At 45.3% G+C, this 22,708-nt stretch overlaps 1 protein-coding gene across 4 annotated transcripts in view; it reads right to left on the bottom strand.

Annotated features, from left to right (window-relative positions):
• Positions 1-22,708, bottom strand: part of LOC112236611 (rho GTPase-activating protein 42-like) — a 202,715-nt gene that overhangs the window by 17,536 nt on the left and 162,471 nt on the right. For 2 of the 4 annotated variants that reach the window (XM_042296537.1, XM_042296539.1), the window contains 8 exons: positions 18,731-18,793; positions 17,937-18,011; positions 14,579-14,663; positions 14,187-14,245; positions 10,412-10,517; positions 9,977-10,136; positions 9,185-9,335; positions 7,016-7,633 (listed from right to left, as the gene is read on the bottom strand). In XM_042296537.1, the coding sequence (XP_042152471.1) occupies positions 7,016-7,633; positions 9,185-9,335; positions 9,977-10,136; positions 10,412-10,517; positions 14,187-14,245; positions 14,579-14,663; positions 17,937-18,011; positions 18,731-18,793 (1,317 nt within the window). The remainder of the gene's footprint in view (positions 1-7,015; positions 7,634-9,184; positions 9,336-9,976; positions 10,137-10,411; positions 10,518-14,186; positions 14,246-14,578; positions 14,664-17,936; positions 18,012-18,730; positions 18,794-22,708) is intronic. The other 2 variants (XM_042296538.1, XM_042296540.1) reach the window with 1 other exon arrangement.

Here is a 22,708-nt window from a genome sequence, read left to right as displayed (position 1 = left end):
TTGAAATAGTACTATTGCTAATGGTAGTAGCATGCGAGGCTTGAAGATTTGATGATATTACTGCAGGCAAAACACTTGAATGAATAATGGAAAACAAAACCGTGAAAGAAGTCAAAACCCTCTGTATCTCAATGGAGGAATATATAACTTCCACAGAGATATGTCCTACTTCAAAGAGTCATAGAGGGGCCACACTTGAGAACATTCGAAAAAAGATTCAACATCAGCCGATTAAAGTCGTTGACGTATAGTTGCACATGATCAAAGGCTACATGTTAGCCTTTCCCATGACATAACCTGGCACATTTAGCCCTATGCTAACCTCACCAGGTGGCACTGATTCATTCCTGTTACAAATTCTGCATCAAAGATAAACTTTTCTTTGTCCCCTTCAGGATTACCGACCTCTGCCTTACCCTGACCCTGCCTGGTACAATCCTGTACTGACTGGATTACCCACCTCTGCCTTACCCTGACCCTGCCTGGTACAATCCTGTACTGACTGGATTACCGACCTCTGCCTTACAATGACCCTGCCTGGTACCATCCTGTACTGACTGGATTACCGACCTCTGCCTTACAATGACCCTGCCTGGTATCATCCTGTACTGACTGGATTACCGACCTCTGCCTTACAATGACCCTGCCTGGTATCATCCTGTACTGACTGGATTACCCACCTCTGCCTTACCCTGACCCTGCCTGGTACAATCCTGTACTGACTGGATTACCCACCTCTGCCTTACCCTGACCCTGCCTGGTACAATCCTGTACTGACTGGATTACCCACCTCTGCCTTACCCTGACCCTGCCTGGTATCATCCTGTACTGACTGGATTACCCACCTCTGCCTTACCCTGACCCTGCCTGGTACCATCCTGTACTGACTGGATTACCCACCTCTGCCTTACAATGACCCTGCCAGGTACCATCCTGTACTGACTGGCCACTGTGTTCTCCAAGCTGGATCTATGTAACGCCTACCACCTGGTGCGGATATGAGATGGGGACGAGTGGAAGACCGCCTTCAACACGGCCAGCGGCCACTACGAATATCTGGTCATGCCCTTTGGCCTCACCAACTCCCCTGCCGTGTTCCAGGCTCTGGTGAATGACGTTCTCCGCGACATGCTGAACCGGTTCGTCTTGGTCTACATTGATGACTTTGTCTTCTCCCGCTTCCCCCAAGAACACATGCTCCATGTCCGGCAGGTTCTCCAGCACCTTCTGGAGAACCAGTTGTTCATTAAGGTGGAAAAGTGTGAATTCCATCGCTCCATCATTCCCTTTCTGGACTACATCATCTCTGCTGGGAGCATCAAGGTGAAAAGTGTGAATTCCATCGCTCCATCATTCCCTTTCTGGACTACATCATCTCTGCTGGGAGCATCAAGGTGAAAAGTGTGAATTCCATCGCTCCATCATTCCCTTTCTGGACTACATCATCTCTGCTGGGAGCATCAAGGTGAAAAGTGTGAATTCCATCGCTCCATCATTCCCTTTCTGGACTACATCATCTCTGCTGGGAGCATCAAGGTGAAAAGTGTGAATTCCATCGCTCCATCATTCCCTTTCTGGACTACATCATCTCTGCTGGGAGCATCAAGGTGAAAAGTGTGAATTCCATCGCTCCATCATTCCCTTTCTGGACTACATCATCTCTGCTGGGAGCATCAAGGTGAAAAGTGTGAATTCCATCGCTCCATCATTCCCTTTCTGGATTACATCATCTCTGCTGGGAGCATCACGGTGAAAAGTGTGAATTCCATCGCTCCATCATTCCCTTTCTGGACTACATCATCTCTGCTGGGAGCATCAAGGTGAAAAGTGTGAATTCCATCGCTCCATCATTCCCTTTCTGGACTACATCATCTCTGCTGGGAGCATCAAGGTGAAAAGTGTGAATTCCATCGCTCCATCATTCCCTTTCTGGACTACATCATCTCTGCTGGGAGCATCACGGTGAAAAGTGTGAATTCCATCGCTCCATCATTCCCTTTCTGGACTACATCATCTCTGCTGGGAGCATCACGGTGAAAAGTGTGAATTCCATCGCTCCATCATTCCCTTTCTGGTCTACATCATCTCTGCTGGGAGCATCACGGTGAAAAGTGTGAATTCCATCGCTCCATCATTCCCTTTCTGGACTACATCATCTCTGCTGGGAGCATCACGGTGAAAAGTGTGAATTCCATCGCTCCATCATTCCCTTTCTGGACTACATCATCTCTGCTGGGAGCATCACGGTGAAAAGTGTGAATTCCATCGCTCCATCATTCCCTTTCTGGACTACATCCTCTCTGCTGGGAGCATCACGGTGAAAAGTGTAAGTGGTGGTGGATTGGCCACAGCCTACATCCAGGGTGCAGCTGCAACGCTTCTTGGGGTTCGTCAACTTTTATTGTTGCTTTATCTGGGGTTATCATCACCCTTGGCTTCTCCCCTGTTTGTCCTCAACTCTACCAAGGACCTTAAACACCGCTTCACCACGGCTCCGATCCTGTTTCATCCGGACCCTTCCCGTCAGTTCGTGGTGGAGACCGTTACTTCGGATTTCGGAGTGGGGCCTGTTCTGTCCCAACGTTCTGCCCTGGACCCTAAGCTGCATCCCTGCGCCTTCTTCTTCTACCGCCTCACCGCCAAGGAGAGAAATTACGATGTGGAGAATCGGGAGCTTCTCGCAATGGCAATGGAGGAATGGAGGCACTGGCTCGAAGGGACGGAACATCCGTTCATTGTGTGGACCAACCACAAAAACCTGGAGGTTCTCCACATCGCCAAGTGTCTCAACTCCAGTTAGGAAAGATGGGCCGTGCTGTTTACCCGGTTCAACTTTTCCCTCTCCTACTGGCCGGGGGCCAAGAACGTCAAGCTGGATGCCCTGTCTCGCTGCTATAACCCCAAGGTTACCACCCCGGAGCCTGAGACCATCCTTCCCACCTCGTGCCTGGCAACGGCACTCAGCTGGGGTATCAGGAAACAGGTCCGGGAGGCGCAGTGGTCCCAACCGAACTCTGATAACCAGATGTTTGTGCCTGACGCTGTCTGCTCTGCGGTCCTGGAGCAGGCCCATTCCTTCAGGCCCACCTGGCCCCCGACGGACCCTGGCCTTCGTGCGACAACACCTTTGGTGGCCTACCATGGTTCTGGACGTCGCCGCCTTTGTCACTGCTTGCACAGTCTTTGCACGGAACAAGACCCCTCGACAACTCCGGCTGGTCTCCTCCAACCTCTGCCCACCCATCATTGCCCCTGGTCTCACATCTCCCTGGACTTTGTCACGGGTCTCCCCCAGTATGATGGCAACCCCCGCCATCCTGGTTGTGGTGGATCGCTTTTCTAAGGCTGCATACTTCCTTCCTCTCCCCAAGTTACCCTCTACCAAGGAGACGGCTCAGGTCATGGTGCAGCACATCTTCTGGATCCATGGACTGCCCGTGGACATGGTCTCTGACCGCGGCCCTCAGTTCTCGTCCCGGTTCTGGACGGCATTCTGCACCCTCATAGGGTCGTCGGCCAGCCTGTCCTCCGGTTTCCAACCCCAGTCTAACGACCAGTCGGAGAGAGCCAACCAGGACCTTGAGACCACCCTGCACTGTCTGGTATCCGCCAACCCCACCCCCTGGAGTCAGCAACTGGTGTGGGTGGAATACGCCCGCAACATCCTTCCCTGCTCTGCCACGGGCCTATTACCTGAGTGTTCCCAGGGGTATCAGCCCCGCTCTTCCCTGCTCTGCCACGGGCCTATTACCTGAGTGTTCCCAGGGGTATCAGCCCCGCTCTTCCCTGCTCTGCCACGGGCCTATTACCTGAGTGTTCCCAGGGTGTATCAGCCCCGCTCTTCCCTGCTCTGCCACGGGCCTATTACCTGAGTGTTCCCAGGGGTATCAGCCCCGCTCTTCCCTGCTCTGCCACGGGCCTATTACCTGAGTGTTCCCAGGGGTATCAGCCCCGCTCTTCCCTGCTCTGCCACGGGCCTATTTCCTGAGTGTTCCCAGGGCTTTCAGCCCCCGCTCTTCCCTACTCTGCCACAGGGCCTATTACCTGAGTGTTCCCAGGGGCATCAGCCACCGCTCTTCCCTGCTCTGCCACGGGCCTATTACCTGAGTGTTCCCAGGGGTATCAGCCCCCGCTCTTCCCTGATCAGGAAGAGAAGAGGTCGGCATACCTTGCCCTGATGTTTGTCCGGTCGGCCCTCCTCAAGAAGACCTCCATGTATCGACAACAAGCGGATCACCATCGGACCCCGGCTCCCCAATATCGTCTCGGGTAGAAGGTATGGCTATCTACCCGGGATCTGCCCCTCCCGGTGGAATCCAATAAACTCTCCCCACGGTTTATTGGCCCGTTCCCCATCTCCAAGATTATTAGCCCCACTGCTGTTCATCTTCTGTTGCCCCGTACCTTTCATGTGTCCAGTGTCAAACCCATGTTTCACAGCCCTTTGTCGCCTGTTTCTACCTGACCCTGCCTGCCATCCGGTACCGTTGCCCCACCTCTGGTTTACTGACCCCTGCCTGCCTTGACCTGTCTATTGCCTGCCCCTGTTGGAATATTAAACTATTGTTTATTTGACGTGGTCTGCATCTGGGTCTTATCCTCATACCCGATAAGGAGCACCATTGTGAGAAGTGGCAGAGTGTCACTCCGGCACCAGCGGCTCTACACCTCTGTGTAGTAGTAGCCTATGTGTCGGTCTGTAAGAGGGACTTCCAAGAAGCTTCTCATGAAATATATTTGTAATTTACAAAGTTTTGGCTACACTTGACTTTCCAACACACTATCACAATAAATATAATTATATATTATATTATAATAACGAAAAACCTACATCTCACCTGGGATTCGAACGCAAATGGCAGGCTGGCTAACTTTGAGCTATTCATCCAGTCCCGAGACCCTGGCAAAACTTGGCTTTTAACGGATCTGACTTTCATTTATCTCCTTATATTTAACCTCATACAAGTAGAACACAAAACTATTTGACATGAACAGTTGCATTCATCAGTTTTATTGACAAACGTCAACAACAACAAAAATAAAGTCTGACAAAGCAAAAACATGATAAAAATGAATTTACATGAATGCTTTAAGTACAGAAATTGTTTTCTCAGTGGGAAATGAATATCCAACTAGTCAGTGACAACTGTGGGGAGTTCGGAACTTGTGAAAGCAGCTATTTGAGCTTATTCCAGTATTATCGACACTTTGTCCTGGGATTTCCTATGATCTAAGTAGAAGAACGTCTTTCCTTCTAACAACTCTTGTGTAGCTTGTGTGTCATAGAGCAAAACATGTGCGTGTTTGTGAGTCTCAGCTTTTCATAGATCGCTTTTTATAGTGTGTAGCTCAAACCATTCTGGCTATACAGGCGTTTTTGTAAAGAAAAAAGACCCAGCCCCGAGGCCCTTCAAGATCTGTTCTTGTCTCACAAACACCGCTCCGTTAAAGAGACAAATCCAATGATGTCTTAAATAACACCAGAGCAACGATGGGACTCATTAGATTAACATTTCTCATTAGATTAACTCATTAGATTAACATTTCTCATTCGATTAACTCATTAGATTAACATTTCTCATTAGATTAACTCATTAGATTAACATTTCTTGCACGTTTTAGTAACTTGGAAGAGCAGATCGTGGCTTTGTTTTAAGGACACTTCCATGAACAAGTGATGGATCACGTCCAACTACGTTTCCGATTTTAAATGCCTGATACAGATTTAACGAGATATAATCACGGTTAGCATTAGGAGGAGTCAGGTTACAAGGAGTCAGGTTACAAGGAGTCATGTTACAAGAAGTCAGGTTACAAGGAGTCAGGTTACAAGGAGTCAGGTTACAAGGAGCCTGGTTAAAAGGAGCCTGGTTAAAAGGAGTCAGGTTACAAGGAGTCAGGTTACAAGGAGTCAGGCTACAAGGAGTCAGGTTAAAAGGAGTCAGGTTAAAAGGAGCACGGTTACAGGAGTCAGGTTACACTCTAAATAATAAACTGAAAATATGCTAATATATGTATAATAATAATTATTGAATAGAAAACACTCTAAAGTTTCTAAAACCGTTTAAATTATGTCTGTATGTAAAGCAGAACTCTCAGGGCAGCCTTTCTCCCAAACTCTTTGTCAGGAGTCAGGTTAAAAGGAGCACGGTTACAAGGAGTCAGGTTACAAGGAGCCGGGTTACAAGGAGTCGGGTTAAAAGGAGTCAGGTTAAAAAGAGTCAGGTTACAAGGAGTCAGGCTACAAGGAGTCAGGTTACAAGGAGCCAGGTTAAAAGGAGTCAGGTTACAAGGAGTCAGGTTGCAAGGAGTCAGGTTACAAGGAGCCAGGTTACAAGGAGCCAGTTTACAAGGAGGCAGTTTACAAGGAGTCAGGTTACAAGGAGTCAGGTTTCAGGGAGCCAGGTTACAAGGAGTCAGGTTTTAGGGAGCCAGGTTACAAGGAGTCAGGTTACAAGGAGTCAGGTTACTCAGGTTACAAGGAGCCAGGTTACAAGGAGTTTCAGGTTACAAGGAGTCAGGTTACAAGGAGTCAGGTTTCAGGGAGCCAGGTTACAAGGAGTCAGGTTACAAGGAGCCAGGTTACAGGGAGTCAGGTTAAAAGGAGTCAGGTTACAAGGAGTCAGGTTACAAGGAGCCAGGTTACAAGGAGTCAGGTTTCAGGGAGCCAGGTTACAAGGAGTCAGGTTACAAGGAGTCAGGTTTCAGGGAGCCAGGTTACAAGGGGTCAGGTTTCAGGGAGCCAGGTTACAAGGGGTCAGGTTACAAGGAGTCAGGTTTCAGGGAGCCAGGTTACAAGGAGTCAGGTTACAAGGAGCCAGGTTACAGGGAGTCAGGTTAAAAGGAGTCAGGTTTCAGGGAGCCAGGTTACAAGGGGTCAGGTTTCAGGGAGTCAGGTTACAGTATTTAATCAGAACAGCTAACATGTAGTCTTTGATCATGTGCAACTTTTTCTAATGTTTCGCAAGTATGGCCCCACAGAGATTTGATTTGCAGAGATATGTTGGACTCTTACCTTCAGATATATACAGTGACCTCAGAGAGGGAGCGGCTGAGCGGTTCAGCTGGGTCAGTTGGGTCACGGGCACCGGCCGGAGATCCGTCTGGGAGTGGGGGGCTTTCTTCGGGCCGATGGACCCCCTGGGTGTAGCTGTGGTGCTGGTTGAGGACAGACTCAGAGCATCTCCCTCCGACTCCCCGTCTGTCCTCCCTGTCTCCACGTCTTCCCTGGAGCTAGACTCTGGGCTGCTGAGGCAGGATGGGACGCTTCCCTTCCCTGGCCCGTTGGAAGAGAGCTGTGAGGGGGAGCAACGGAGACCCAGGGTTGGGCCCTGACCCATCTCCTGCCCCATACTGGTCCCCTGACCCATCTCCTGCCCCAGGCTGGTCCCCTGACTCATCCCCTGCTTCAGGCCGGTACCCTGGCCCATCCCCAGCCACTGGCTCGTCCCCTGCCCCATCCCCAGCCACAGGCCAGGGGGATGGGAAGCCTTGTCTTTGGGCTGGTGGTGGGAGGAAGTGCCAGTGGTCTTGGAGGAGCTGTTCTGCTCAGAGGAGTGGGAGGACAGGGACTCCATGCTTCCCAAGGGGGTGCTGCCTGGACTGCTGCTGAACGTGTCACCTGTACAAGGACCAGAGAGCAGGAACACACAGCATCATTAAAACCTGCTGAACGGGTCACATGTTACAAGGACCAGGAACACACAGCGTCATTAAAACCTGCTGAACGGGTCACATGTTACAAGGACCAGGAACACACAGCGTCATTAAAACCTGCTGAACGGGTCACCTGTTACAAGGACCAGGAACACACAGAGTCACTAAAACCTGCTGAACGGGTCACCTGTTACAAGGACCAGGAACACACAGGTGACCCGTTCAGCAGGTTTTAGTGACGCTGTGTGTTCCTGGTCACCTGTTACAAGGACCAGGAACACACAGCGTCATTAAAACCTGCTGAACGGGTCACCTGTTACAAGGACCAGGAACACACAGCGTCATTAAAACCTGCTGAACGGGTCACCTGTTACAAGGACCAGGAACACACAGCGTCATTAAAACCTGCTGAACGGGTCACCTGTTACAAGGACCAGGAACACACAGCGCCATTAAAACCTGCTGAACGGGTCACCTGTTACAAGGAGCAGGAACACACAGAGTCACTAAAACCTGCTGAACGGGTCACATGTTACAAGGACCAGGAACACACAGAGTCACTAAAACCTGCTGAACGGGTCACCTGAGACAAAACCAGTGAACATCTCAAATGCCATCTTATTCAAACCTGCTGAACCTATAGGCACATGTTACATAGGACTAGGAACACCAGGGACACTAAAACCTGCTGATATAGTGCACTACTGTTGAGAAGGGACCAGGAACACACAGAGTCACTAAAACCTATGGCACACTGGTCACATGTTAGAAGGAACCAGGGCCATTTGGGACACAGACAGAGTCACTAAACCTGCTGAATGTAGTAGACCACCACTACTGAGACAAAAATAGAGTGACTGCATCTCCTGCCATCTTTTGTATTCAATGATGGTGAACCTATAGATGAACCCTGATAATATATTAATGAACAGCTACTTTTGACCAGGGACCTATAGGCACACTGTTCCCTATATAGTGCACTACTTTTGACCAGGAACCTATGGGCCATTTGGGATGCAGACAGTATTATTACTACTGTGGCTAAATGTAGTAGCACCACCACTACAGTAGCTAAGGGAATAGAGTTACTGGCTACATCCTGGGATGTTTTGTATTCCCTGATGGTGCCCTGGTAGATGAAGAGATAATATATTAATGAACAGCTCAATGGGAATATGTAATGAATGCTGCAGCAGGCCAGATTAGCTAGCAGAGTGATATGACCCCTTATTCCAGGGGAATATGTAATGAATGCTGCAGCAGGCCAGATTAGCTAGCAGAGTGATATGACCCCCTATTGCAGGGGTATTCAAATATGACCCAATGTCATCCGCACCGCTGCTAGCGTTTTGTTCTACCACATCATGAATTCCACTCACCTTGTGTCCCAGGTCTAAATCAGTCTCTGATTAGAAGGTGCAGATCTGATGCAGATCTGAATGCTATAGGTTTACAGGCCTACAGGGAATATGGTATCATTCGATATGCAACAATTGCCTGCAGTGCTAGGGATAGGTGTAGGACTCACTGTCAGCGTCTGCAAGGCACAGTGTTGGGGTGTAGATGCTGCGAGGCTTCCTAGGGCCTGTGGACAGGCAGATGGCCCTGCTCCTGCGTGAGCTTGGTCGGGATTGGGGCTGGGGCAGAGGTACGTTGGGGTCTGGAGGCTGGTGGAAGATCTGGAGAGGGGAGAGAGAAAAATAGTTTTATTAACTGAGCATTACAGTGGTATATAACTAGCTAGGGTCTGGGGAGTTTCCTGCTTAGATCATATGGTCAGACATATACCTAAATACCTAAAAACTCCTACTATAGGCCCAAGACATGACATATACCTAAATACCTAAAAACTCCTACTATAGGCCCAAGACATGACACATACCTAAATACCTAAAAACTCCTACTATAGGCCCAAGACATGACACATACCTAAATACCTAAAAAGACATGACACATCCTACTAAAAACTAGGCCCAAGACATGACACATACCTAAATACCTAAAAACTCCTACTATAGGCCCAAGACATGACACATACCTAAATACCTAAAAACTCCTACTATAGGCCCAAGACATGACACATACGTAAATACCTAAAAACTCCTACTATAGGCCCAAGACATGACACATACCTAAATACCTAAAAACTCCTACTATAGGCCCAAGACATGACACATACGTAAATACCTAAAAACTCCTACTATAGGCCCAAGACATGACACGTACGTATACCCAGGACCAGGAGCGCTACCAGCAAACTAAATATTTTGACAGGCTCAATATTTCAGTCTGATTTCAAAGAAACCAGAAACTCTCTTGCCTTGTCAAAGTTCTCGATGAGAATCTCCACCACGATGTTCTGGAATTTAATGTTCATCATGGCGGCCACCGTCTCCTCCTGTGACCTCATCAACGTGGGCCCGAAGATCACGCCCAGGTTGGACACCGTCATCAGGTTGAACTGGCTGTGGGTGGACACTCTGTGGGACAGGAGACAGACAGATCAGACAGGATGGTATAAGGTTTCAGTATCACACTACATTATTGATGCCCCCGCGTGAACAAACATCGAACACAATGTTTTCATTTGAGTCACTTCGCAGATTCTCTTATCCAGAGAGACTTAGTTAGAGTGCATTCATCTTAAAGGTAGCAGGACCTTCAGATTGTGAGACTGATAGATGAAGTGTGACATCTCCTATACAACAATAGATTTACGATGTGATTTTAGACTGGTCAGTTAGGAGAGACCTACGTGACGAGGTGTTTGATCAGTAGCTCCATCATCTCCTTGTTCCTTTCAGGCAGCTTGTGGACCAAGGCATGGACGGCCCTAACCCTGTAGTTCTGGTCTTCACACTCTGGGGAGGGGGAGGAGGGGGAGGACGGGGGAGGGGGGGAGAGGCGGAGAAGGGGAAGAAGGGGGAGAAGGGGGAGAGGGGGACGGGGGAGGAGGGGGAGAGGCGGAGGAGGGGGAGAGGGGGGTGGGGGAGGAGGGGGAGAGGCGGAGAAGGGGAAGAAGGGGGAGAGGGTGGAGATGGGGGAGATTGGGGAGGAGATGGGGGAGATTGGGGAGGAGGGGGAGGTGGGGGAGGAGGGGAAGAAGGGGGAGAGGGTGGAGATGGGGGAGATTGGGGAGGAGGGGGAGATTGGGGAGGTGGGGGAGATGGGGGAGGAGGGGGAGATGGGGGAGGAGGGGGAGATTGGGGAGGTGGGGGAGATGGGGAGGTGGGGGAGATGGGGGAGGTGGGGAGATGGGGAGATGGGGGACAGAGTCATGATAAACACACTGACAGCTTCATGGCTGCTTGTTTTTGATTACATGCTCATGTTTTTCCATGTAACATGCAAAACAATCTATCATCAAAATATCTTAAATTCTTAAATTCAATTCAACTATTTCTAAATTGATTGAAACGTTTTTTTTTTGTTGTATGTTGCAATTTAGTACAAAACAAAAACACACAAAAAAAATACAAATAAGCACAGCTGACAGACAAATGAAGTGAGTTACACAACAGTCAGTGTTCCTAGTCAGCGTTCCTAGTCAGCGTTCCTAGTCAGTGTTCCTAGTCAGTGTTCCTAGTCAGCGTTCCTAGTCAGCGTTCCTAGTCAGTGTTCCTAGTCAGTGTTCCTAGTCAGTGTTCCTAGTCAGTGTTCCTAGTCAGCGTTACTAGTCAGTGTTCCTAGTCAGCGTTCCTAGTCAGTGTTCCTAGTCAGCGTTACTAGTCAGTTCCTAGTCAGTGTTCCTAGTCAGCGTTCCTAGTCAGCGTTCCTAGTCAGCGTTCTTAGTCAGTGTTCCTAGTCAGTGTTCCCAGTCAGTGTTCCTAGTCAGTTCCTAGTCAGTGTTCCTAGTCAGCGTTCCTAGTCAGTTCCTAGTCAGTGTTCCTAGTCAGCGTTCCTAGTCAGCGTTCCTAGTCAGCGTTCCTAGTCAGTCAGTCAGTTCCTAGTCAGTGTTCCTAGTCAGCGTTCCTAGTCAGCGTTCCTAGTCAGCGTTCCTAGTCAGTTCCTAGTCAGTGTTCCTAGTCAGTCCTAGTCAGCGTTCCTAGTCAGTTCCTAGTCAGTGTTCCTAGTCAGCGTTCCTAGTCAGTGTTCCTAGTCAGCGTTCCTGGTCAGCGTTCCTGGTTAGCGGTCTTGGTCAGCGGTCCTAGTCAGCGTTCCTGGTCAACGATCTTGGTCAGCGGTCCTAGTCAGTGTTCCTAGTCAGCGTTCCTAGTCAGTGTTCCTAGTCAGCGTTCCTGGTCAGCGTTCCTGGTTAGCGGTCTTGGTCAGCGGTCCTAGTCAGCGTTCCTGGTCAGCGATCTTGGTCAGCGGTCCTAGTCAGCGTTCCTGGTCAGCGATCTTGGTCAGCAGTCCTGGTCAGCGTTCCTAGTCAGCGTTCCTAGTCAGCGGTCCTGGTCAGCGTTCCTAGATAGCGGTCCTGGTCAGCGGTCCTAGTCAGCGTTCCTGGTCAGCGATCTTGGTCAGCGGTCCTGGTCAGCGGTCCTAGTCAGCGTTCCTAGTCAGCATTCACAGTCAGCGTTCCCAGTTAGTGTTCCTAGTCAGTGTTCCTAGTCAGCGTTCCTTGTCAGCGTTCCTAGTCAGCGTTCCTAGTCAGCGTTCCCAGTCAGTGTTCCTAGTCAGCATTCCTAGTCAGCGTTCCTAGATAGCGGTCCTGGTCAGCGTTCCTAGTCAGCGTTCCTAGTCAGTGTTCCCAGTCAGCGTTCCCAGTTAGTGTTCCTAGTCAGCATTCCTAGTTAGTGTTCCTAGTCGGCGTTCCTAGGCAGTGTTCCCAGTCAGCGTTCATAGTCAGCGTTCCTGGTCAGCGATCTTGGTCAGCGGTCCTGGTCAGCGTTCCTAGTCAGTGTTCCTAGTCAGTGTTCCTAGTCAGCGTTCCTAGTCAGCGTTCCTAGTCAGCGTTCCAGGTCAGTGTTCCTAGTCAGTGTTCCTAGTCAGCGTTCCTAGATAGCGGTCCTGGTCAGCGTTAATAGTCAGCGTTCCTAGTCAGTGTTCCTAGTCAGCGTTCCCAGTCAGTGTTCCTAGTCAGTGTTCCTAGTTAGGGCTTTAGGGCTAAGGTAAGGGTTAGGGCTAAGGAAAGGGTTAGGGCTAAGGTAAGGGTTAGGGTTTTGGAAAGGGTTAGGGATAAGATAAGGGTTAGGGCTAAGGAAAGGGTTAGGGCTAAGGTAAGGGTTAGGGCTAAGGAAAGGGTTAGGGCTAAGGTAAGGGTTAGGGTTTTGGAAAGGGTTAGGGCTAAGATAAGGGTTAGGGCTAAGGAAAGGGTTAGGGCTAAGGTAAGGGTTAGGGTTAGGGCTAAGGCAAGGGTTAGGGCTAAGGTAAGGGTTAGGGTTAGGGCTAAGGTAAGGGTTAGGGCTAAGGTAAGGGTTAGGGCTAAGGTAAGGGTTAGGGTTAGGGCTAAGGCAAGGGTTAGGGGCTAAGGTAAGGGTTAGGGCTAAGTCAAGGGTTAGGGGCTAAGGTACGGATCAGGGTCACGGTTAGGGTCAGGGTCACGGTAAGGGTTAGCATCAGGGTTTAGGTAAGGGTTAGGGTCAGGGTTAAGGTAAGGGTTAGGGTCAGGGTTAAGGTAAGGGTTAGGGTCAGGGTTAAAGTAAGGGTTAAGGTCAGGGTTTAGGTAAGGGTTAGGGTCAGGGTTAAGGTAAGGGTTAGGGTCAGGGTTAAGGTAAGGGTTAGGGTCAGGGTTAAGGTAAGGGTTAAGGTCAGGGTTTAGGTAAGGGTTAAGGTAAGGGTTAGGGTCAGTGTTAAGGTAAGGGTTAGGGTCAGTGTTAAGGTAAGGATTAGGGTCAGGGTTAAGGTAAGGGTTAGGGTCAGGGTTAAGGTAAGGTAAGGGTTAGGGTCAGGGTTAAGGTAAGGGTTAAGGTAAGGGTTAGGGTCAGGGTTAAGGTAAGGGTTAGGGTCAGGGTTTAGGTAAGGGTTAGCATCAGGGTTTAGGTAAGGGTTAGGGTCAGGTTAAGGTAAGGGTTAGGTCAGGGTTAAGGTAAGGGTTAGGGTCAGTGTTAAGGTAAGGGTTAGGGTCAGGTTAAGGTAAGGGTTAAGGTAAGGGTTAGGGTCAGGGTTAAGGTAAGGGTTAAGGTAAGGGTTAGGGTCAGGGTTAAGGTAAGGGTTAGGGTCAGGGTTTAGGTAAGGGTTAGCATCAGGGTTTAGGTAAGGGTTAGGGTCAGGGTTAAGGTAAGGGTTAGGTCAGGGTTAAGGTAAGGGTTAGGGTCAGGGTTAAGGTAAGGGTTAGGGTCAGGGTTAAGGTAAGGGTTAGGGTCAGGGTTAAGGTAAGGGTTAGGGTCAGGGTTAAGGTAAGGGATAGGGTCAGGGTTAAGGTAAGGGTTAGGGTCAGGGTTAAGGTAAGGGATAGGGTCAGGGTTAAGGTAAGGGATAGGGTCAGGGTTAAGGTAAGGGATAGGGTCAGTGTTAAGGTAAGGGATAGGGTCAGGGTTAAGGTAAGGGATAGGGTCAGGGTTAAGGTAAGGGTTAGGGTCAGGGTTTGGTTAGTGGTTTTGCAGGTCAGCTGTGTGCTGATAATCTCTCCCCATTGTATTACTTACTGACGGCCATGATGAAGTCTTTGTGGAGCTTAAAGGTCAGCAGAGGCTCAGAGAGACACCTGGTGGATGAAAAGGGAACATGAGGAGGGAGACAGCGTACGTCTCAACTATCCACTCTTTTCCCAGCGTTAACAATGGTGAAAACTCCCTCCAGATAACGCTTACACCAAAAACATGCTTCTACAATCTTTGATAGGGAGTATGCAAGTGTGTGCACACACACACACTGGTTGACCAAGGATGGGAGGGTTTCAGGAAGGCATTAAGCAATGTCATGATGATTCCTAGCCAGGGAGGAGCAGGGAGCAACTGGTAGGGCAACATGACCTCAGCTAATTCACTAGGTCCATGCATATCTCTGTGTGTGTGTGTGCGTGTATGTGTGTGTGTACCTGAGGTAATTCTTCAGGCCGCTGGTGATGGTCTTGTTGTCCCAGGTGTCTGGGTCCAGGTTCATATCAACTGGAGCCTTGGTTGCTACGGGATACAAAACAACAACACAACCATTTACACAATTACACTGTACCTGACTGACCTGTTCCAGAACACAGCTCAGGAGTGGACTTAAAATATACAGTGTGCCTTTTCTGATGAAGTCTTTGTAAAGCATCTACGTAGGTCTATGGGTCTACGTAGGTCTATGGGTCTACGTAGGTCTATGGGTCTATGTAGGTCTATGGGTCTACGTAGGTCTATGGGTCTACGTAGGTCTATGGGTCTACGTAGGTCTATGGGTTATGAAGGGTTTGTAAAGCATCTATGTAGGTCTATGGGTTATGAGGGGTTTGTAAATCATCTACGTAGGTCTATGGGTTATGAAGGGTTTGTAAAGCATCTACGTAGGTCTATGGGTTATGAAGGGTTTGTAAAGCATCTATGTAGGTCTATGGGTTATGAGGGGTTTGTAAAGCATCTATGTAGGTCTATGGGTCTACGTAGGTCTATGGGTTATGAGGGTTTGTAAAGCATCTACGTAGGTCTATGGGTTATGAGGGGTTTGTAAAGCATCTATTATGAGGGTTTGTAAAGCATCTACGTAGGTCTATGGGTCTAAGGTCTATGGGTTATGAAGGGTTTGTAAAGCATCTATGTAGGTCTATGGGTTATGAAGGGTTTGTAAAGCATCTACGTAGGTCTATGGGTTATGAAGGGTTTGTAAAGCATCTACGTAGGTCTATGGGTTATGAAGGGTTTGTAAAGCATCTACGTAGGTCTATGGGTTATGAGGGGTTTGTAAAGCATCTATGTAGGTCTATGGGTTATGAGGGGTTTGTAAAGCATCTATGTAGGTCTATGGGTTATGAGGGGTTTGTAAAGCATCTACGTAGGTCTATGGGTTATGAGGGGTTTGTAAAGCATCTACGTAGGTCTATGGGTTATGAGGGGTTTGTAAAGCATCTACGTAGGTCTATGGGTCTACGTAGGTCTATGGGTTATGAGGGGTTTGTAAAGCATCTACGTAGGTCTATGGGTTATGAGGGGTTTGTAAATCATCTATGTAGGTCTATGGGTTATGAGGGGTTTGTAAAGCATCTACGTAGGTCTATGGGTTATGAAGGGTTTGTAAATCATCTACGTAGGTCTATGGGTCTATGGGTTATGAGGGTTTGTAAAGCATCTACGTAGGTCTATGGGTTATGAGGGGTTTGTAAAGCATCTACGTAGGTCTATGGGTTATGAGGGGTTTGTAAAGCATCTACGTAGGTCTATGGGTTATGAGGGGTTTGTAAATCATCTATGTAGGTCTATGGGTTATGAAGGGTTTGTAAAGCATCTATGTAGGTCTATGGGTTATGAGGGGTTTGTAAAGCATCTACGTAGGTCTATGGGTCTACGTAGGTCTATGGGTTATGAATGGTTTGTAAAGCATCTACGTAGGTCTATGGGTTATGAGGGGTTTGTAAAGCATCTACGTAGGTCTATGGGTTATGAGGGGTTTGTAAAGCATCTACGTAGGTCTATGGGTCTACGTAGGTCTATGGGTTATGAATGGTTTGTAAAGCATCTACGTAGGTCTATGGGTCTACGTAGGTCTATGGGTTATGAAGGGTTTGTAAAGCATCTACGTAGGTCTATGGGTTATGAGGGGTTAGTAAAGCATCTACGTAGGTCTATGGGTCTACGTAGGTCTATGGGTCTACGTAGGTCTATGGGTCTACGTAGGTCTATGGGTCTACGTAGGTCTATGGGTTATGAATGCTTTGTTTGGCCTTACAAGTTATCCTTTTTCAGTTTTATATATATATATATATATATATATATATATATATATATATATATATATAAACTACACAACAATACATTGTTTGACACAGCTGACTCTCTCACTTTGACTTCAGTGAAAACTAGAGGTCCCTCTGAGGTGGATGATAGACAGCATAGCATAATCTAAACTGAGCCATACAGACCAACTGATGCCACTAAGGTTACAGAAGTAAAGAAGGAGAGAGAGAGAGAGAGCGAGAGAGAGAGAGAGAGAGAGAGAGAGAGAAGAAAGAAGGAGAGAGATAGAGAAGGAGAGAGAGAGAGAGAGAGAGAGAGAAAGAAGGAGAGAGAGAGAGAGAAATAAGGAGAGAGAGAGAGAGACCGCTACGACCTCTGCTGACACATCAAACACGCAAGAGGACAAAATAGGAGGAAGGTGGAATCCTATTACGAGCGTCTGAGCCACATGTCGTATGTGGAGGGGCCTAAACTGGTTGTATGTGGCGGGGGCTAAACTGGTTGTATGTGGAGGGGCCAACACTGGTTGTATGTGGTGGGGCCAACACTGGTCGTATGTGGAGGGGCCGACACTGGTTGTATGTGGCGGGGCCTAAACTGGTTGTATGTGGAGGGGCCGACACTGGTCATATGTGGAGGGGCCAACACTGGTTGTATGTGGAGGGGCCAACACTGGTTGTATGTGGAGGGGCCAACACTGGTCGTATGTGGAGGGGCCTAAACTGGTTGTATGTGGAGGGGCCAACACTGGTTGTATGTGGAGGGGCCGACACTGGTTGTATGTGGAGGGGCCTAAACTGGTTGTATGTGGAGGGGCCGACACTGGTTGTATGTGGTGGGGCCTAAACTGGTTGTATGTGGAGGGGCCGACACTGGTTGTATGTGGAGGGGCCAACACTGGTTGTATGTGGCGGGGCCTAAACTGGTTGTATGTGGAGGGGCCTAAACTGGTTGTATGTGGTGGGGCCTAAACTGGTTGTATGTGGAGGGGCCAACACTGGTTGTATGTGGAGGGGCCAACACTGGTCGTATGTGGAGGGGCCGACACTGGTTGTATGTGGCGGGGCCAACACTGGTTGTATGTGGCGGGGCCTACACTGACTATATATACACACTATATACACACTCACTAGATTATATATACACACTCACTAGATTATATATACACACTTAATAGATATATATACACACTTAATGTACAACCCATATTTAAGCTTATTTATTTTCCCTTGTGTACTTTAACTATTTGCACATCATTACAACACTGTAGACATAATATGACATTTGAAATGTTTTCATTCTTGTGAGACTTCTGTGAGTGTAATTTTTACTGTTAATTTGTATTGTTCATTTCTCTTTTGTTTATCATCTATATCACTTGCTTTGACAACGTTAACACGTTTCCCATGCCAATAAAGCCCTTCAATTGAATTGAATTGAGAGAGGGACGGAAAGAGAGAGGGAGGAAGAGAGAGAAAGAGAGAGACAGAGAGAGTGAAAGGGAGAGAGAGAGCAGAGGCTACTTACCAAACACAGTGGTCATCAACTTCTGGACCTTAGAGTTGACCCCTCCTATTCTGTAGAGGCCCAACGTGTTGATCCCTATGAGATCACACAGACACACCAGTGGTGGGAAGAGTCCTCAGTTGTCATACTTCAGTAAATGTAAAGATACCTTCATAGACAATGACTCCAGTAAATGTAAAGATACCTTCATAGACAATGACTCCAGTAAATGTAAAGATACCTTCATAGACAATGACTCCAGTAAATGTAAAGATACCTTCATAGACAATGACTCCAGTAAATGTAAAAAAATTACACTAAAAAATTAAATTAAAAAATAAAAGTATTTGGTTTTAAATATACTTAAGTAACACAAGTAAATGGAGTTCCTAAAACATACTTAAGTAACACAAGTAAAAGTCTAAATAATTTCAAATTCTTTATATTTCGCAAACCAGACGGCACAATTGTCTTGTTTTTGAAAATTATTATTGAGGAATAGCCAGGGGCACACTCCAACATTCAGACATATATTCCCCCAAAAAACTACTTAAGTAGTACTTTAAAGTATTTTTACTTAAGTAATTTACCTCACTGAAACACACACACACACACACACACACACACACACACACACACACACACACACACACACACACACACACACACACACACACACACACACACATTAATGAAAAGTGGTGTTGGTTACCGTGTTTGGTCATGTAGGATTACAGTGAGACTGAGTTCAGCAGTCTATTTTGACAGCTGAAGCCCAGGAGAAGGGATAAAAAATGGCTGCTGTGATGACTCACCTCGTACCTCCACCAAGTCAATACATTTCCTCACAAAATTAAACCCTGCCTCGTTTAGGTACGCTGTAACACAGGGAACACAAAGGAGCAGGGTTGAATGGGTTCAATACACAGAACACAAGGTTCCCACGGGGCTCTGTTGAAAAGTAGTGCACTACACAGAGGGAATAGGGGGCGATTGTGGAGAAATACTCAGAGTGGTGTGATTGCAGCTGTTCTCTCACATAGAGAGTGTGTACTAATGATGATCCACACTATTCAAATGACTCTAACTGAGTTAATAAGTAGAAGTGGATGGCTACAGACAACAACAACAACAACAACAAGGGTTAGAATTAGATAATGCATCTGTTATTACACATATTATTCACTCTTTGTACATCTAGGAGAGTCAGAACTATACTATATTGTACATGTGTTGTGTAATATATTTGACAAGTGTTGTGTAGTATATTTGACATGTGTTGGGTAGTATATTGTACATGTGTTGTGTAGTATATTGTACATGTGTTGGGTAGTATATTGTACATGTGTTGTGTAGTATATTGTACATGTGTTGTGTAGTATATTGTACATGTGTTGTGGAGTATATTGTACATGTGTTGTATAGTATATTGTACATGTGTTGGGTAGTATATTGTACATGTGTTGTGTAGTATATTGTACATGTGTTGGGTAGTATTTTGTACATGTGGTGTGTAGTATATTGTACATGTGTTGTGTAGTATATTTGATATTTGTTGTGTAGTACATTTGGCATGTGTTTGACATGTGTTTTGTAGTATATTGTACCTGCGTTGTGTAGTATATTCTACGTGTGTTGTGTAGTATATTGTACATATGTTGTGTAGTATATTTGACATGTGTTGTGTAGTATATTGTACATGTGTTGTGTAGTATATTTGACATGTGTTGTGTAGTATATTGTACGTGTGTTGTGTAGTATGTTGTACATATGTTGTGTAGTATATTTCACATGTGTTGTGTAGTATATTGTACATGTGGTGTGTAGTATGTTGTACATATGTTGTGTAGTATATTCTACGTGTGTTGTGTAGTATATTTGACATGTGTTGTGTAGTATATTGTACGTGTGTTGTGTAGTATGTTGTACATATGTTGTGTAGTATATTTCACATGTGTTGTGTAGTATATTGTACATGTGGTGTGTAGTATGTTGTACATATGTTGTGTAGTATATTTCACATGTGTTGTGTAGTATATTGTACATGTGTTGTGTAGTATATTATACATGTGTTGTATAGTATATTGTACATGTGTTGTATAGTATATTGTACATGTGTTGTATAGTATATTGTACATATGTTGTGTAGTATATTGTACATATGTTGTGTAGTATATTATACATGTGTTGTATAGTATATTGTACATGTGTTGTATAGTATATTGTACATATGTTGTGTAGTATATTGTACATATGTTGTGTAGTATATTATACATGTGTTGTATAGTATATTGTACATGTGTTGTATAGTATATTGTACATATGTTGTATAGTATATTGTACATGTGTTGTATAGTATATTGTACATATGTTGTGTAGTATATTGTACATATGTTGTGTAGTATATTATACATGTGTTGTATAGTATATTGTACATGTGTTGTATAGTATATTGTACATATGTTGTGTAGTATATTGTACATGTGTTGTATAGTATATTGTACATGTGTTGTGGAGTATATTGTACATGTGTTGTGGAGTATATTGTACATGTGTTGTATAGTATATTGTACATGTGTTGTATAGTATATTGTACATGTGTTGGGTAATATATTTGACATGTGTTGGGTAGTATATTGTACATGTGTTGTGTAGTATATTGTACATGTGTTGTATAGTATATTGTACATGTGTTGTGTAGCATATTGTACATGTGTTGTGTAGTATATTTGGCATGTGTTGGGTAGTATTTTGTACATGTGTTGTGTAGTATATTGTACATGTGTTGTGTAGTATATCTGATATTTGTTGTGTAGTACATTTGGCATGTGTTTGACATGTGTTTTGTAGTATATTGTACCTGCGTTGTGTAGTATATTCTACGTGTGTTGTGTAGTATATTGTACATTTGTTGTGTAGTATACTGTAAATGTGTTGTGTAGTATATTTGTACATGTGTTGTGTAGTATATTTTAAAAGTGTTGTGAAGTATATTGTACATGCGTTGTGTAGTGTGTTGCACATGTGTTGTGTAGTATATTTGACATTAGTTGGGTAGTATATTTGACATGTGGTGTGTAGTATATTGTGCATGTGTTGTGTAGTACATTGCACATGTGTTGTGTAGTATATTGTACATGCGTTGTGTAGTGTGTTGCACATGTGTTGTGTAGTATATTTGACATTAGTTGGGTAGTATATTTGACATGTGTTGTGTAGTATATTGTACGTGTGTTGTGTAGTATGTTGTGCATGTGTTGTGTAGTATATTTGACATGTGTTGTGTAGTATATTGTACGTGTGTTGTGTAGTATGTTGTGCATGTGTTGTGTAGTATATTTGACATGTGTTGTGTAGTATATTGTACATGTGGTGTGTAGTATGTTGTACATAAGTTGTGTAGTATATTTCACATGTGGTGTGTAGTATGTTGTACATATGTTGTGTAGTATATTTCACATGTGTTGTGTAGTATATTGTACATATGTTGTGTAGTATATTATACATGTGTTGTATAGTATATTGTACATGTGTTGTATAGTATATTGTACATATGTTGTGTAGTATATTTGACATGTGTTGTGTAGTATATTGTACATGTGTTGTGTAGTATATTGTACATGCGTTGTGTAGTGTGTTGCACATGTGTTGTGTAGTATATTTGACATTAGTTGGGTAGTATATTTGACATGTGGTGTGTAGTATATTGTACATGTGTTGTGTAGTATATTTGACATGTGTTGTGTAGTATATTGTATGTGTGTTGTGTAGTATGTTGTGCATGTGTTGTGTAGTATATTTGACATGTGTTGTGTAGTATATTGTATGTGTGTTGTGTAGTATGTTGTGCATGTGTTGTGTAGTATATTGTACATGTGTTGTGTAGTATATTGTACATGTGGTGTGTAGTATGTTGTGCATGTGTTGTGTAGTATATTGTACATGTGTTGTGTAGTATACTGTACATGTGTTGTGTAGTATATTGTACATGTGTTGTGTAGTATGTTGTACATATGTTGTGTAGTATATTTCACATGTGTTGTGTAGTATATTTGACATGTATTGTGTAGTATATTGTACATGTGTTGTGTAGTATATTGTACATGTGTTGTGTAGTATATTGTACATGTGTTGTGTAGTATATTTTACATGTGTTGTGTAGTACATTGCACATGTGTTGTGTAGTATGTTGTACATGTGTTGTGTAGTATATTGTACATGTGTTGTGTAGTATATTTGACATGTGTTGTGTAGTATATTGTACATGTGTTGTGTAGTATACTGTACATGTGTTGTGTAGTATATTTGACATGTGTTGTGTAGTATGTTGTACATATGTTGTGTAGTATATTGTACATGTGTTGTGTAGTATATTTGACATGTGTTGTGTAGTATATTGTACATGGGTTGTGTAGTATATTGTACATGTGTAGTATATTGCACGTGTGTTGTGTAGTATATTGTACATGTGTTGTGTAGTATACTGTACATGTGTTGTGTAGTATATTTGACATGTGTTGTGTAGTATGTTGTACATATGTTGTGTAGTATATTGTACATGTGTTGTGTAGTATATTGTACATGTGTTGTGTAGTATATTGTACATGTGTTGTGTAGTATGTTGTACATATGTTGTGTAGTATATTGTACATGTGTTGTGTAGTATATTGTACATGTGTTGTGTAGTATATTGTACATGTGTTGTGTAGTATATTGTACATGTGTTGTGTAGTATATTGTACATGTGTTGTGTAGTATATTTGACATGTGTTGTGGGGTATATTTGACATGTG

This window comes from Oncorhynchus tshawytscha, linkage group LG13, assembly GCF_018296145.1.
Source record: "Oncorhynchus tshawytscha isolate Ot180627B linkage group LG13, Otsh_v2.0, whole genome shotgun sequence".
Lineage (NCBI taxonomy): Eukaryota > Metazoa > Chordata > Actinopteri > Salmoniformes > Salmonidae > Oncorhynchus > Oncorhynchus tshawytscha.
The sequence above is the reverse complement of the archived record's forward strand: the minus strand, read 5'-3'. Positions and strand labels throughout refer to the sequence as shown.